We start from the raw sequence: 16646 nt of genomic DNA, 5'->3' as shown, positions 1-16646 counted from the left end.
TCCCTGCAGCGGCCAGGATTCCCTGCAGCGGCCAGGGTTCCCTGCAGGCAGCCAGGGGTTCCAACCTACAGGCGGCCAGGGGTTCCCTGCAGCAGCCAGGGGTTCCAACCTACAGGAGGCCAGGGGTTCCCTGCAGCAGCCAGGGTTCCCTGCAGCGGCCAGGGGTTCCCTACAGGCAGCCGGGGGTTCCCTACAGGCGTCCGGGGGTTCCCTACATGCGGCCAGGGGTTCCCTGCAGCGGCCAGGGTTCCCTGCAGCGGCCAGGGTTCCCTGCAGTGGCTAGGGGTTCCCTACAGGAGGCCAGGGGTTCCCTGCAGCGGCCGGGGGTTCCTTACAGGCAGCCAGGGTTCCCTGCAGTGACCGGGGGTTCCCTGCAGCGGCCAGGGGTTCCTTACAGGCAGCCAGGGTTCCCTGCAGCGGCCGGGGGTTCCCTACAGGCAGCCGGGTGTTCCCTACAGCGGCAGGGGTTCCCTACAGGCAGCCAGGGGTTCCCTGCAGTGACCGGGGTTCCTCACAGGCAGCCAGGGGTTCCCTGCAGTGGCCGGGGGTTCCCTACAGGCGGCCAGGGTTCCCTGCAAAGGCCGGGGGTTCCCTACAGGTGGCTGGCGCTTCCCTGCAGGCATGGCCACCGGCCCTGGGGTGGCCCTCGTGCATGCTTGTGGCCCCATTTCCTTTGTATTCATGCTTGGCTATATGGGAGATGCATCGAAAATAGCTTTATTTGAAATACAAGATGAGGCTTGAACTCTGGTTTGCAAAGAGAGAGGAAGCCTGTTAAAAGAGGCGGTTCACAAGCCGTCATGTGCTTTATGAGTGCCCTTGACCTCACATAGGCACAAGTAGTCATTTTAGCATTAACAGACATCATATATTTTTAGAATTTACTTGCAGCATTTATATTTTGAAGTATACATGAAATTTCCTATTTTATCATTCAATCCCAGGTCAGACAAAAAGGGTAGCTTTAACTGGCTTTTTTATTTTAATAAGATCACATTATCAAGCGATTGTGCGAATCCGAAGTTTTAATGATTAGCGGGTGGGTGAAAAGTCTGGGTATGAAAACTAATTCTCAGTGCCTGCTGCTGGTTGGAAGAAACCAGACCCAGGACTGGCAGGTCTGAGCAGGGGCGCGAGGGCCTCCCCAGCGGGGCTCCCGGCCGCCCACAGCCGCTCTGTGGATTGTGTTACTTGAGGTTTCCTAAAACAGTACTGGTCTGAAGTCCACTGCCGGTTTTAGAAAAACAGTCCAGGCCGGAGTCCGCAGTTCACGTTCACCGAGAAAGCGAGCCACACGGTTCCCGGAGGGGCTGACCTTGTGCCGACATCACAGGCCTTGGGACGGTTCTTAGGGTGCGTGTGGTTGTGTGAACACCCCCCAGCACTCCTTGATAATCTCTACACGGGATGGAAGTACTTTCCAGACATTCCCATGTGGGCAGGGGGTTCTGATCTCACGAAGGCCCCAGATGGAGCCCCAACATGTGCACGTCAGAACTGACAGCTGGTTAGTGAGGACTTAGGATCATCTAGGATTAGTCTAGGCTTTAACTTCCTGTGTGACTCATTGGTGCAAAAAACCGTGGCGGTAGTTATGCCTGACCCGTTTCCTGCTTGTTCTGACTACCAAGGAGGAACCTCGGAAGCTGCACCTGCTCGGCGGGCAGGCTCGACTTTGTTCCTTGTACAATCTCGTGTAACGGGGCAGGACCGATGGAAGAGGTGGCTTCATTTTCTTTTAATCTTGCGGGTTTCGAGATTAGAAAACGGCATATTTGCTCTGACACGTTTGAGAAGACAGAAATAAAGTTACGTTGGGCAGAATTTTTTTTTCTTTTATAAATTCCTGTTATTTTCAAAGCGGAGCATGTTTTGTGAAAACACCTATGTACAATTTAAAGAAAGAGCAAGAATAAAATGAACGACGGCGTTACCTACCGGCCAGGCCCAGAGTCCCTGTGTGTCCTTATGGGCTGACCCCTCCCCTCCCCGCCCCTCCACAGAGGTGACTGTCTGCAGTGTGCTGTTCCCTTTGTCCGTGTGAGGGGAGGGGACGCACACAACACACACTTTGGCATAGGATTGTTTTGAGCCGAAGACCATCAGGCCGCAAATGCAGAAGGAGCTTCCTGCCCCCCGCCCGCCCCGTCCCCGCTAAAAGTGGGGCATAAACTTCCCCTCGAGAAGGTGTGCCCTCCTCTCCGCTTCCGCTTCCGCTTCCGCTTCCGGGAGCAGAACCCCGTCCACTGCGTCTACCGCTGGGGAGGTGGGTCTGCACAAGCCTAAATCTTCCATCATTTCCCACACAAAATTCCCCAGTAGGGGGCGCCCGGGTGGCTCGGTTAAGTGGCCCACTTCGGCTCAGGTCACGGTCTCACGGTTCGTGAGTTCGAGCCCCGCGTCGGGCTCTGTGCTGACGGCTCAGAGCCTGGAGCCCGCTTCGGATTCTGTGTCCCTCTCTTTCTGCCCCTCCCCCACTTGTGCACACACGTGCACTCTCTCTCAAAAAATAAATTATTACATAAATGAATAAACGTTAAAAAAAAAATTCCCCAGTAAAGTCATGTTACCTTAGAAGCCCAAACCCCTTTCCTTCCTTTTTTTTTTTTTTTTTTTTTTTTTTTGGGGGGGGATGAGCGAGACAGGATCCTAAGCAGGCTCTGGGCTGATAGCAGCCCAACATGGGGCTTGAACTCACAAACCTCAAGATTTGTGACCCGAGCTGAAGTCAGACGCTCCATCGACTGAGCCACCCAGGCGGCCCCCTCCCAAACCCTGGTGTCCTCTTGTCACTTCTTGACAAAGTTAAGCGTCCTCTTGCTAAATGCTACATAAGCCCCGGGTTTAACCACCTCCGTGGGACTTCGCATGAACTAAACATCATCAAATAAAAGCACTGTGTCCTTCCTCCCGTCCATCCACCTCCCGTCGGCTTATCTGGCAGGACAGGACACGGCTGCTGAGCCCCAGCGGGCGGTAGCGGGGTTTTCCTTCCTGAGGGCTCAGAGGCTCAGGCACATGGTTCAGTCCCACGCACTTCGCTCATTGTGTGAAAGGAAACCCACCGCGTGCTATCTTCTGTAACTTCCTCATTCCGCACGTTTTGAGACGTTTTCATCACGGAACTGAACTTCCCGGCGTGCGAACGCTGCACTCGTTGCCATTTAGAAGGGTCCTCGCTCAGGTCTTTCAACAGCTTTAGAATTTTCCCTGAAGTCTCTTTTCATTCTGTTTAGATATATTCCTAAAAAACGTATTTGGGGGCTGTTACCTCCTAAAAAATTTTTTATTTTACATAAAAATGGGATTTTTTTTTAATGTACCACACGGTGTCCAGAAAACGTGCCTCGTGTGACAACTTAGCTGTAGACCTGGGGTTTCCCCAGTCCCATCACCTACCCGCAGGAGTCCTCGAGGAGATGCCTTTACGACCTTACACGTTTCGGGTCCCCCTGTCTGCACCAGCTCGGACTGCTAGGGACAGAAGGGACAACAGTGCCTCTAAGGGAGCAGGGTCCAGGACCCTGCAGAAGGAAGGGGCGGGCTTCCCTGCTCCGGTGGGTTCTGGGGGCTTCCCCACACACCCCCGCACAGGACAGGGTCTTCTGGATCCTTCCTCACCTCGCGGGCAGCGGCTGCCCCCTGAATCTCCCGCAGCCTTCAGGGCCATCACACCCCAAGTAGCCGACCCCTCACTCCAGCCTCCGAAACAGCAGACGTGTTCGGAGTCAGCTCCACGTGTTGGTTTCTGTGGGTGAACAGAATCACCACCTTTGGCTCCTGACCGCGTGGTGACAGCCCCCCAGGCCACGTGTGGCCCTCGCATTTACTCACACGGTCCTGAGACTCGCTCGCTAGATGCTGTTACAGAAGAAACGGCGGGTCCCGTGAAGGGAAGCCCGCCTGAACAAGACCGTTAACAGATGACTCTGTGTTCCTGTCTCCTCCGTCCCCGGACCCTCCCCACCCGATCTGCAGCCAGAAGGAGCACTGCAGGGGCTCGATCTCTCCAAGAACAAAGGCCAAGTACTACAGGGGCACCAAGTCGCCTTTTTTGGCTTCACGGACCCCCAGGTGAAGCCAGAGACGGCCTCTCCGGAGTGCTGCTGCGAAATGCAGGGTCCAGGCCCCCAAAGGAAACCCACCACGCTGAAATACAGTCAGCAAAGTTTTCAGTCATGATCAGGCAGCTCTGTGCTGGTTTACTGGCACATCAAATAGGAAAACAGACGTAGAACCCGGAGCCCCACCAGCGAGGGTGGGTGGGGCCTGTGCCGCCCACACCCTGGGCTCGGATCCCTCCTCACCCTTCTGCCTCCGGAGACCAGGTGTCCCCCCAGGGCCGGGCGCTCGCAGGGACCGTCCTGTCGAGCTGTGCTGCAGAGGGGCGAGCGGGGGCTCTGGGGCTAGGCAAGCCCTCTCTTGCTGTCAGGAGAGTCGGGTTGGGGGACGGCACGGGGATTCCCAGGGACCACTGGCCCTTCACGGCTACGTCCCAGCCCCTCGGACAGTGCCTGCAGCAGATGGATGGGGAGATGGCCGGACGAACAGGTGGATGGAGGCAGGACACAAGGCCACACCTCTGGGGGCAGAGCTGGCCCATCAGACCTGGTTTCTGTCCAGCTCCAGCTCACCTGGTGGGAGCTGGGTGGGTCTCTGCCTCCCGCGGGCTCCTGTGGGCTTGGGGCGCTGGGGGCTGGACGCCCTCAGTCGTGTGCAGCTCAGCTCGGTGCGGGACTGCGGCGGGTTCAGAAGTCGGCCCGGTTCCTGCATCCCTCTGTCTCCAGGGTCAGTGTCTGGATCGGCCAAGCCACAGGTGCCACTGGGGATCCCTCTGCCCGGGGTCCTCAAGTCCCCCCACCTCTCAGCCTCAGACCCCAGGGGAGGGCCCCAGAGACGCCCACCCCTCCCAGTGAGGTCACGCCCAGGGCGCGCACCCCAAACCCGAGGTGCCGCTTCCGTTCCTTCCCCAGGCTCCCCCGCAGCCCTGCAGTGATGGTCCCACCACCCACTGCCACCCGGTGCCGGGCCCGGGACGCCCCAACCTGCAAGCTGCCGGCCCCACTGGCCTACAGTCTCCTTCTAGAACCTGGGGCCCTGCACCCTGCTCCCCCCAGCTCCTCGATGTCCCCGGGCCCCTGGGACCCTCCTTCGTGGCCCCATCCCACAGCCCGCTCCCCGGGCACCCACCCCACCCCCCGCGGTCACCAAGACAGCTGTGGAGCCCCAAACCCCCAGTACCCTCCAGTGCCCTGGTGGCCGCGGGATTCCTGGGCTCCCGCTGCCTGTGACGCACTCGGGCTCTGCCAGGAAAGCCAAGCGCAGCCCCCTTCCCGCCCCCACCGCTCCCCTGAGCACAAAGCATTTCAGGTTTATTTAAATAAAAATTATAATTTATACAAGACTTCTTTAAACAAACGAAGTTTTCTTAAAAAAATGTTACAGGGGATTTTTCATTGGTTCTTCATACAGTACAATCCTTTCGTTGAACAAAAATGACAGCAGTAACGACTATTTACAGATCCAAAATAGACTCAAGCTTCAGACGTAGAAAATGTAACATTCCTTCTAGTTCAGTGATCAGTCATAGAAACGCAGTATCTGCCCAGATTTACACAATTCGATAGAAACGACGGCTCGCTCTGCCAGGAGGCCCGGAGCCCGCGGCGGGCCCGCCTTCCTCCCGGCAGGGCCTGGGCGCCCACAGAACCCGGTGCCCCCCGGGGCCGCGCTCGGCACGTGGTCAGTTTTCATCTCCCTTTCTCCTCAAAAGGGACTCAAACCAAACCACCCCCTCTGCCGAAGAGGGCGAGGCCACCCCGTGGACAGGCCACACACCGACCCCTTGACGGCCCCGGGGGTCGCCCTGCAGCCTGTCCCCATGTGCCTCGGGCACTGAGGATCGATCTGCCGGGGGGGGGGGGGGTCCCCAGGTGTGCCCTAAACCTCCACGGGGCCACGAGAGCCGGTCCAGCTGTGTGGCAGCCAAAGCCAAGGTTTACGGCGGGCTCTGCCTCCATTGTTATGGAAGGGCGGCCCGCAGGGTCCCGCCAACAGCACGGCTGGAGCTGGTGGGTGCCACGGGCGCCCTCAGATCTCACCGACTGGGTCGGGGGTGTGCTTCATCAGGCTGGTCGACTGGGCCCCCCGGAGGCGCTGCCCGGGCCCTGGAGCGTGGCCCTACGGTCCCCTGGGAAGGGGGGGGGGGGGGGGAACGTGAGCGATGCCACCGGGTCTCACCCAAACCAGCAAATTAGGATTAGAGCAAAGGTAAAAATTACATCTGAAAAATGATACAAAAATAAGAAAAACAGCTTGCTCTCTGTAAAAAATATAATCTTCTGTTTCTTCAAAAAACAATCCCAGTGACCCCCAAAAGGACTCAGGACAAGCCAAGGAGCTGGAGTAGTCGAGTCGGAAGTGCGCTGACCGCCACGATCTCAGCCTGTCCTTCACAGACGTCACAGGCCTGTCCCCACACGGCACCACCCCCGCCCCCCGCCTCCGCCACAGGAGCGCCGGCTTCCCCAGGCGTCGGGGGTGGGGGGGTGCAGACCGGTGCCAGCTCACCCTCACCCCCCCCGAGCGTGTGCCAGCACAGCTGTGTGCCCACCGGGACACCGTCGGACGTCAGGGGTGCAGACCGTCCGGCCCCAAACCTCCGGGCTCCGCTCACGGCCACTCCCCCGAGCCGGTGCCCTCCGGAGCATCCCCGTACGGATCCCCGGGTGGACCGGCTGCAAGCCCGGCCGCTCCTGTCCACCCCCACCCACCCCAGAACCCCCTCCCTCGTCCGGAGGCCAGCGCCAGCCACGCAGCGGCTGATATCCGTCTGAGAGCAACCACGGCTTGGGGTGCCCCCAAAGGTCTTGGGACGCGTTCTGCGGGGCTCTCCAAAGGGCAAAGCGTTAAAAAGATGTGCTTCTAGGGCACATCACTCTGTATCCTCATCGGTTACCACGCCCGGGACTCCCGGGGGCTCGTCAGGACTGGGGGGCGGGGGGGGGGCCCGGCCCAGCCAGCCTCGCTTCCCCCACGAAGGGCAGCACAGAGCTGAAGCCGGACGGGCCGCACCCCCGGCCCAGATCGCGCCCTGAGGACGCGCAGCTGGGGGTCTCGCCAGAGGAAAGCGCACGACCCGTTCCCGGCGGTCCGGTCGGTGAAGGGGCCTCTGAGCTGCTCGCCACCGACGTCCTTCACCCCCAGGAGGAGGGAGGGCTTGTTCCTTAGCTATGGCTTCTGGTGTGGAAGAGCTTCGGCCTCCGGAGGGCTGGGTGCGCGGCTGGCGTGGGGGCTCTGGCCAGGCGGGGGCTCAGAAACAGCCGCTGCGCTCGGCGGTGGCTGGGGCCGGCGCGTCCCGCGTGTCCTCCGTTCCACAGGCCTCCGACGATCCCCTGCCTCCGTGTCCACGCGGTCGTGGGACACGCCTCACCCGTCAGATGGGCTGGCGCTGTCTGCGGGCCCCAACCCCTGCGTGAAGGGTCCGTAAGACGCAGGGTAAACACAATAGAAACCACAGATCGAGGGGAATTATTGCAAAAGATCAGGAGGATGTCCAAAGTTTTTCCACTATCAAATTGTTAAAAAAACAAACGGACAAACAAGAAACCAAAGAGAACAACAACAACAGCAACAACAACAAAAAACCTTCCAGCAACATCCCGGAAGAACGGACACTAGCTGTCACTACCAGACGCGGCTGCTGCTGTGATTTTCATGTACTGGCTGAAAATGGTCTCGAAGGCCTCGTCTCTATGCACCATGGCACCAAACACCAGCGGCTGGCGGGGAGGAAAGGCGGTGGGTGGCCCGGCACCCAGCCAGGAGGACCGCCCCCAACACAGGCCCTGCCTGGCCCCAGGCCAGGTCCTAGCAGAGCCCCTCAGGGTCTGGTGCTGAAGGGCAGACCCCCCCCCTCCACCGAGAGGCCGGGCCCCCAGCCTTTAGGGGGATCCCCGGCTCACCCTCCCCCGCTGCGGGCCTCAGCCCCCACCTGACCCACACTGGAGAGAGCAGTAGGGCTCCTGCGGCCGTGGGGAGGGAAGGAGGGAGGGAAGGAGGGAGGGAAGGAGGGAGGGAAGGAGGGAGGGAAGGAGGGAGGGAAGGAGGGAGGGAAGGAGGGAGGGAAGGAGGGAGGGAAGGGGGGGCGCCCCTCAGGCCCCTTATGGCCGCAGCCCCCAGCCCACCCCAGGCTCCCCGACTTCCCACCCAGCACTTACTTTCTGGGTTGATGGCGTTGACACGGCAATCCCCATGCCTGACCCCGGGAGGACAGAGAGGACCTTGTACTGAGGGGACGACAGCACACTGTCACCACGGGCCCCTGCCAGGACCAGGGCCAAGCCTGTCCCCATGCCCCGGGGCCCACGGACACCAAGCCCCACGGAGCCCCGGCCTTCCTGGCCACAAGAAGACAGACGGACCTCATGACTGAGAACCCAGACTTGCGAACGCCCCCTCCCGCCCCCTCCCGGAAGGGCCCAAGCGACACAGGGTCTCCCTGCGGGGCACCGCACGAGCGGAACGCCCCAGCGGGGAGGCGCGGAGGGCCCAGGGCCCCAACAGCCAGCGGGGTGCCCCTGACACACCAACGCGCCCGGGTCCACCCCACAGCCCGGGCCGGCCCGCGTCCTACGCGCTGAGACCCTGGAGACGGGGAGCAGGTGGACCCGGCCGGCCCCACCAAGGGCGTGCGTCGGGCCCTCCCCGGGGACCACACGCACCCCGCCCACGCTACGTGACCACACCCGAGGGAAACCGGCTGAGGAAACGCTCGAGGCAGGGGGAGCATCTCGGGGCAGATACACGGTGGCTCCAGGGGCCCAGGGGCCTGACCCATCTGGGGGAGGGCGCCCGGCGCAGACCCGTGAGGAGGTGGGAGAGGCCCGTCGTGGCACACGGACGCTGACGGGAGCCCAGGGGGCTCTGCGTGGAGGCCTTCCAGGAGGGGAGCCCTGCCGTGGCCAGCAACGAGGCCAGCAAAGCTCCCTGCTGGAACCAGCCTGGCGCTGTGAAGGCACCCGGCGGGAGCCCAGCCGCTTCACGGCCCTACGGCCCTCCTCTTCCCGACGCGGGAGGGGCGAGGAGAAGGGAGGAGGCGGCCCAACCGACCTTCTGGATGTCTGTGATGTCCACCAGCTTGATGACTTTGTTCCTCTTGGAAGAACCGGACTTGGAGCTTTCGAAGCACAGGTAACTAGCGGGGGAGAAAGAAACAGGGGCGCAGCCCAGCAACTGACCGGGGATGCCCCGTCCAGGCTGCCGCCACCACAGTCCCCAGGGGGCGAGGGCGACCCCCAGAGGGCCCCTCCCACCTGTCACCACGCACCGGCCTTTTACAGAAAACCTCACTTTCGGAGAGAGAGTTTCCAGTTTTTACAGACTAAACCCACCGCCCTACGCGGAACCTGGTTGACGTCAGAAGGATGTCAGGCAGGCATCCTCTCGCTGTCCAACCAGAACCAAGAATGTCCCCGAGGCCTGTCCCTTCAGCGAGGGGCAGAGAGGGAGGCGTGGCCCGTGGCCGCTGCCGTGAGTGCGAGGGCGGGGCGGCCGAGGGCCCGCGGGGCTGAGGACAGATCCCACGCCGGAGCCCCTCTTCCCGCCCCTACACCTGGCGGAGGGCCCCCCCTCCCCCCACCCCCGGGGGTCAGCTCTCCGTCCGGTCTCGTTCTCGGGCAGAAGCAGAGCCTCTCCCCGACAGCAGAGCAACATGTGCAGCCGCGGGCCCGCCCCTCGAGGCCCGGCACCCAGCGCAGCGCGGCCGCGGCCCAGTCCCCGGAGGCACTCACTTCTCCGTCACGTACAGGACCCCGTTGCGGATGTAGTCCGTGGGCATCTTCCGGTCCCGGTTAATCAAGCAGCAGCGCCAGCCGTTCTCGCACACTAGCGGGGACGAAAGCGCCCGTGACCTCTCCCCCCCACTCCCCGTGGGAGCCCGTCACCCCGGGCTTCCCAAAGACGCACCGACACACGCCCCCCACCCCCGGGTAACGCCCCGGGAGGAAGGAAGGAAGGTAGGGCGCCCCCCCGACCCCCGCCTTCCTGGCAAGCACGTCTGCATATCCTGGGTCTGCAGGACGAGGGGCCAGGAGGTCGAAGGTCAGGTCTCTACGGCTTTCCTCCACAGCTGCTCACCACACGCTACAGACCGCCAGGCAGTTCTAGAACCCAGCTCCCTGGGTGCCCACCGGGTCAGGAGTTCAGGGCAGGCCCTTCCTGGGAGGCTGGCCCGGGACCAGTGCCCCCGGCTGCCTCCCACCACACGGCTCTCCAGACAGGTCACAGCCAGGGCGAACCGGGGCAGCACAGGTGACGCTCAAACTGGGGACGGCTCTGAGCCGCGCTCTGGGGGACCCCCTGGATTTCTGCCGCTAAACCATCTGCCGCGGGAAAGGGGGGGCCCCGTGTGGGCCAGGAGCACACCCGGCTCTCCCGCCTGCCCACCCAGAGCAGCCCTCCGAGCCCCCGGGGCTGTCGCTGCCGAGGGCCCCCAGCATAGGCGCCAGCCGCACCCCCCCCCCCCCGCCAGGCCAGGGCGGGTCACGGACTCCGCGCACGTACCCGCCAGCGGCCGCTCGTTCTCTGTCAGGTTGAAGATCTCGTGGAAATTGCCTTTCTTGGTACCGTGGCAGCGACCGGTGTCCTCATCCTTGCTCAGGCCAGCGGGCGCGCTGGACACGTAGCTCCGCGAGGAGGCCGTCTGCAGCTGCCGAGAGCACACGCGTGCCCATCAGCCACGCCGGGTCGGCAGGGACTGGGGCGCGCGCAGCCCCCCCACCTTGCCGGCTGTCATCGTACAGGAGGCACAGCCACGTGTGCCCTAAGAGCCCCTCCAGGGGCCGCCCCTCACCCCGCGAGGGCAGAACAGCCCCACCACAGCGGGGAGACCCCCGTCTCCCCAGCAGGGTCCCCATTCCCGAAGGCCGAGCTGAGCCCGCCCCCAGAGCACGCAGCCCATTCTCCACATTTGAGAAACGGGACGTGGTCGAGGGACAGGCCATTGAAAGCAACGTTAAAAAGTCAAATGGTCACGACACAGCTTCCAGACGGACACCGTACCCAGTCGTGCCCTGGCGGCTGGCCAGAGAGGAGACAACAGACACACGTGGGACCGAGAGAAAAAGGGGGTCCCCGTGACGTGAGGTCACAAACACAGGTTGAGCAGAGCCGCAAGCAGCACCTCCTCCAGGGAACCTGCCCCCTGGCTCCCCTCAGTCTCTCGGGACACTGGCCAGCACTAAGTGGTCTCGACCCCCATGAAGGCCTTTTCTCCCCAACCACCCCAGGGCTAGGACGAACCGCTCGTCTCCTCCCATGCCCTCGGGGAGCCAGGCTGCCCGCCTCACCCCCACCTGCACAACCGGGGCCTGTCTGCTGGCTCAGCTGCTCGTACACACACAAGCTTCACCCCTAATAAGGAGCCCGGGCTCCCAACAGGCTTTGCTGTCCTAGAGCCTGACCCACACTGACCCAGAGCTCCCCTCCCATCAGCGGGTCACCAGACACCTTCTCCTCAGAGGACACTTACACACAAGACTCAGAAATCCAAGTCCCCTCCTTCAGGAAGGCTTCCTGGACCTCCCCGAGACCCCGAACGCCCCCCCCCCCCATCCGAGACGGAGAACACCTAGGCCAGCTGGTCCTCTGTGCCCCGACTTGGGCACGCAGGGCCCAACACCCACAAACGCTTTCCACCGTGAACGAGAACAGGCCCGGTACCGGCGTGTGGGCACGAGGTAGGCCTGAGCCTCAGAGCCGGGGAAGGGAAGGGCTGGACAGCAGCCCCCAGGGGTCCCTCCTCCCAAGGCCCCTGGCTCTGGGTAGCCGCGACCAACATCCTGTACCGCGCCTGCCCTTGGCCCCGGGGGCCTGCCTGGCTCAAGTCTGTGGGAGGGGCCCTGAGGGGCCCTGCGGCGGGTGGGGGCCTCCAACCCCGGGGCTCGTGGGCCGTCCGAACGAGCAGTGCCGGGCGGCAGGGAAATCCCCACAGCCCCGTGTCTGCTTCGAGGGCCCCACAACACAGGACAGACGCTGGCCTCCCCGTGCACGGGGAGCGGCAAGCGGGGGGGCCTGGGAGCCGCGGCCCGGGCCCGGCCTACCCGGCGAGACACGGCGGCGTTGGAACGCTCCTTGAGCTGCGGGTCGGTGGGCAGGCTCCTCCAGATGATGTAGGGGGTGTCGTATTTGGCTCGCAGTCTCGGGCAGCGTTTGAAGATGAAATCGATGAGGAAAAACTTGATCCCGGCGTAGAGTCCTGGGGACGGGAAGACACAGTCCCATCCCACCCGGGACCAGAACCGTGGCCACGTCCGTCCCCTCGGCACGGCGGCCCCGCGCCCCGGCCCGCGGAGGACAGAGCGCCAGGGCACACGGAGGGCCTCGCAGAACCCGGGGGGGGGGGGGGGGAGGACGGGCTGGCACAGGGCAGGAGAAGCAAGAGGGCCAGGAGACCCCGGCCGAAGGGGGGTCCACTCCGGCTGCTGCCAATCAACCCAGCTCCCAAACAAGTTACGACCCCCGAGAATGACATGAAGGGACCCACTCCGGCCTGCCGCCCTCTGACCCGGTGGGCCCGCTCCCACTCGGGGTCAGAGGGTTCGCACCCCGGCCCAGGCCCCTGAGAAACGGCACCGAGGGCATTTCACTTTTGCTGGTGCCAGTCACTTCCCCCAAGGCCACGCCGTCTGCCAGCCCTGGCTTTCCTGGCAAGGCCTGCAGGGAGAGCGCCAACCAAAGACCAGGGCTGCGGCGGCGTGCTGGGGGGCCGCGGGCAGGTGGGGACGGCCCCCATTCCGTGAGACCCCCGAACCACGTGGCCGCTGCGCTCGATGCCCCAGCTCGGACCCAGCCCCACCCGTGCACTGCAGCCGGGCCGGTGCCCGCTCCAGGCCAGGGACCCTAAGGCCCGAGACAGGTCAGGAGTCAGGGTCTGGCCAGGGGCAGCCTCAGGACCATGGCCTCGGCCTCGGCCTCCACACACGCCCACACCTTCCTCCCTGCCCTGCAGAGGCTGGGGGCAGGGGTCCCAGTGAACCCATGAGGGGTTCAAGTCCTCCTGCCACCCCACGGTTTCAAATACGGACAAAGGCCACGTCCTGCACATCCAGATCTGTGGCCTGGATTCTGCACACGCCCCGCCCTGGAATTAAAACCCTCAACGCCCCACCTCCAGCTGCCCCCCCCCGCCCCCCCCATCCCTCGTGCCTCACTATCACTACAGCAACATCACCTGCCCAGCAGTTCGGCACAAACCCCGACCCCGCCCTGACCATCCCGTCCATCCACAGGTCCCACCACAGCCCAAGGCCCCACAGGCCCGGCCCTCCCGCCTGCCCCATGCCCCTCAGTGCTCTCCCCGCTCCACCCCGGCCAAGGGCTATTCTGGACCCGCACAAAACAAACCTCCGAAACCTCACCCTCTGCCTGAGCCTCCGCCCCGCACAGGACGGAGGCCACCGCTCCCCACGACACCCCCCCCGCCAGCCCTATGTCTCTCTTCCCTCGGCCTGACCCCGCGTGGCCCCTGTGGGCCTTCGGGTCTACCAGCTACTCGGGAGTAGAGCGTGAGCTTGATTTAAGAAACAACCGCCACGTGTCTAGGGTGCAATGGGCCTCATGTCTCCCGTGTAAACAGCTGATGAGAAGCCATCGGATGAGGCCCAGAGGGAGGAAAGCCAGTGAGCACGAACAGCTGGCCTCCGGGAGGCACGTGGCACGCGCTCTGGTGGGAAGCAGCCCGGGCACCCTGTGCCACACTCACCCCCGACCCGGGACAAGGCGCCTCCTTACCCAGGGCCAGTCCCACCAGGCGGTAGGGGAAGAAGCAGGAGGCGAGGAAGGCGGCCCACAGAGCGACGTACAGCTTCTGCGTGATCTCAGGCTGGACCCACATGAACAGGCTGGAAGGGAGAGCGGGGCTCAGCCGGGGGGCGGGCCACACCCCCGAGGCCGCGGGCTGGGGGCCCATCACTCACTTCTTGATCTTTTCCAGGATGTCGGCCATCTTGCCAAAGAGGTTCTGTGCGGAGAAGCCACAATCACAACAGGTCCCCGTCCACACGGCCACGTCAGGAGGGCTGGGTTCACGGGCCGGCCAGAGAGGTCCAGCCCCCATGTGGCCATGGCCAGGTGACACAGCCACTCGAGGGCCGAAGACAGGGGGGCGGGTCCGGTGCAAAGCCCAGGCTGACGCACTGACACGGATGTCCCGGGCCACGCCCCTCCTGGAGACAGCTCAGCACGGCGGGTAGGGGCTCCACCCTCCAGAGGGTGCCAGCCGACAGCCTCGACCGGGAGGGCCTTCCCACCAACCAGGGTTGTCTCGGGTGCTGCCTCGGGGCCAAAGGGCAGGCTGACGGCAGGTCCGCTGACAACAGACAAGCCAGGCCTGGGGCACTGGGGGCCCCTGCTGGGCGACGCTGGCACAGAGGCGCCCCCAGACCGGAGCCCGAGAGGGGGAAGTACCTGGGCTTTCTGGGCGACATCCAGGACGAGCTGGAACTTCTCAGACACAGTCAGGTCCTCCTTTGGAGGCTCCTGCAGCCAGACGGGAGAGAATGTCCTCCGAAACTGAGCAGCTCAGAGGAATGAGTCACAAGAACAGCACAGGGGCCTCCCAGCCCCGGGAACAGGGTCGCTCTGCTGCCCCCGCGCGGCATGGGCTGGCTGGCCTGGCAGCCACCACTCTGGTGCCCGGGAGGGCGGTGGGCAGCGGCAGGGATCGCACCTTGACGGGTCGTCTTCAAACGTGCACAGAGCCCTCCGCCCCTCACTTTGCAGTAAGGGAAATTGAGGCGGGGGGGGGGCGGGGGCTGACCTCATCCTGTTTGTCTGAGCTCATTCAACCAGAGCCTCCCAAGGGCGTCCTGGGCACCGGGGCCCAGCAGGCACAGGCCTGCCGCCCCCGAGACTCCCTCGCCGAGCCCTGACCCCTGTGGCACCATTGCACCCAGCACCCCTACTGCCAGCTCCCGCCCATGCCTGCAGCTCCACCCCACGGCCAGAGTCTCCCTCTGGAGCAGGTCAGCGAACTTTCTGTAACGGGCCAGAGAATAAACACCTGTAGCTCCGTGGGCCACGCGGTCCCTGCCACAGCTACTAAACCCGGCCGTTGCTGCCCCAAAGCATCCGCAGCAGTGTGTACATGAAAGGGAACGGCTACATGCCAATAAAACTTTATTTATAACATCAGATGGAGGGCCGCGAGCTTGCTGATCCCTGCTCTACACGTCCACTGGTCCAGGGAGACACCTTGACAGCCCCCTTCGTACCTCCCTCTAGCGGATCACATCCCAGCTGGGAAGGGTCAGGACAGGCCTGCTTCCCCTGCCGCCAAGCCTGGGCCAGCAAGGGGCACTTGGGGTGTCGGCCGGCAAGGGGTCATAGTGTGGCCGTCCAGGGCTCTGTGCCCGGGGATGCTGGCTTTCCGCTCCCTGACCTTGACTTGCCAGGCAGGGCTCCCAGGGCATCCGCACAGCTGCTGCTGGAGGCCTCAGGGAACCCACACTGCCAACGGGTCGAGGCCTGACCGGGTGGAGACCGAGACCTTTGCCCTCCCAGGACTTACCACGGGCTCAGACACTTCAGGCACGATGCTCCACTGTATCCTCCAGCCCCTGGTCAAGAGGAGACAATCACAGGCCTTTAACAGCTGGTGCCGTTAGAGGGAGGACCTCAGATCCCCAGCCCCGTGCTCCCGACCGGGAAGGAGTGCGGGACAGAAGGGGCTGCGGAGACCCTCTGCCGTCTGCTGCCGTGCCCACCAGGGCTGCCCCCTGGCTCTTGAGAATGGACAATTCAAGGTCACCCTCACCGGCCCCTCCCACGGGGGCCCAGAAGTGACAGGTCTTTCAAAAGTAAGTCACCGCAGCAGTAACAGCAAGTACTTCAGCTGATCGTGCCTCGCCTGGGCACGGAGGACACCCTCACGAGTACGTAAAGATTTGCTTCCCTACAAAAAACATTTTCAAGTGAACCAACTCAAGCAGGCACCGAGATGCTAGGAACACTCGTATGCGGAAGTGTGAACTTTTGAACGGCTGCGTACAAATCTGGAACACGGGGGCTCTCCTCTGCAGGGACGCTCGCTGCTGGGGCAACCGCAGGCAGCCTGGGGACGAGGGGTATCGCGACGGAGCCCCCAGAAGGTGCTCACAAGGGTGAGAAGGAAAGACGGGGCATGTTGCTTGGGGCTGGTGATTGCAAGGACCCTCACTCTGAATGCCAGGACCCCCCCCCTCCCCCAGGGCACAAAGACTCTGCAGCCCCGTCAAGGCTCCTGGGATACCATCACTGAGCGGGGGCAGCTGCCCCCGGGCACCCGCCGGCCTTCCGGAAGAGCCGCCGGGGAGCTCGAAAATCACCCGCCGCTGGCTCCAGCGAGCCGGGTGGGGGCGGGCATCCTCCTGGGGGCTCGGGAGCCCCGCCCCATCACAGGACTACCCCCAGACACCTGTGTGCGAGGCGGCCCCGGCTCAGGGAGATGGCACCTCCACGTACACGGGCAAACCAGCACGCTCACCTGGCTATGAGGTAATTGAGGGATAACCTCAGAATTGCTAGAAATAAGAACATGGGGATGGCCCAGCCATGCCACACGGCATTCATGTACACCTGCGGATAGGAGGGAGACGGTCAGGCACCCG

General features: G+C 63.4%; 2 protein-coding genes across 5 annotated transcripts in view; one reads left to right on the top strand and one right to left on the bottom strand.

The window, feature by feature from the left end:
• Positions 1-1944, top strand: part of CERK (ceramide kinase) — a 47674-nt gene extending 45730 nt beyond the window's left edge. Inside the window, exon 15 of the mRNA XM_049626540.1 lies at positions 144-1944. The gene's annotated coding sequence lies outside the window, so the exon portion shown is untranslated. The remainder of the gene's footprint in view (positions 1-143) is intronic.
• Positions 1945-5361: 3417 nt separating this feature from the next.
• GRAMD4 (GRAM domain containing 4) overlaps positions 5362-16646 on the bottom strand; it is a 72463-nt gene continuing 61178 nt past the window's right edge. For 3 of the 4 annotated variants that reach the window (XM_049626537.1, XM_049626538.1, XM_049626539.1), the window contains 11 exons: positions 16523-16614; positions 15569-15617; positions 14467-14538; positions 13977-14020; positions 13792-13901; positions 12102-12256; positions 10564-10708; positions 9792-9885; positions 9112-9196; positions 8220-8288; positions 5362-7781 (listed from right to left, as the gene is read on the bottom strand). In XM_049626537.1, the coding sequence (XP_049482494.1) occupies positions 7677-7781; positions 8220-8288; positions 9112-9196; positions 9792-9885; positions 10564-10708; positions 12102-12256; positions 13792-13901; positions 13977-14020; positions 14467-14538; positions 15569-15617; positions 16523-16614 (1020 nt within the window). In that variant the 3' untranslated portion in view covers positions 5362-7676. The remainder of the gene's footprint in view (positions 7782-8219; positions 8289-9111; positions 9197-9791; positions 9886-10563; positions 10709-12101; positions 12257-13791; positions 13902-13976; positions 14021-14466; positions 14539-15568; positions 15618-16522; positions 16615-16646) is intronic. The other variant, XM_049626536.1, reaches the window with a different exon arrangement.

The sequence above is a fragment of the Panthera uncia genome, chromosome B4 (assembly GCF_023721935.1).
Source record: "Panthera uncia isolate 11264 chromosome B4, Puncia_PCG_1.0, whole genome shotgun sequence".
NCBI lineage: Eukaryota > Metazoa > Chordata > Mammalia > Carnivora > Felidae > Panthera > Panthera uncia.
Note: the sequence above shows the minus strand (reverse complement) of the source record. Positions and strands in the feature narration are given on the sequence as shown.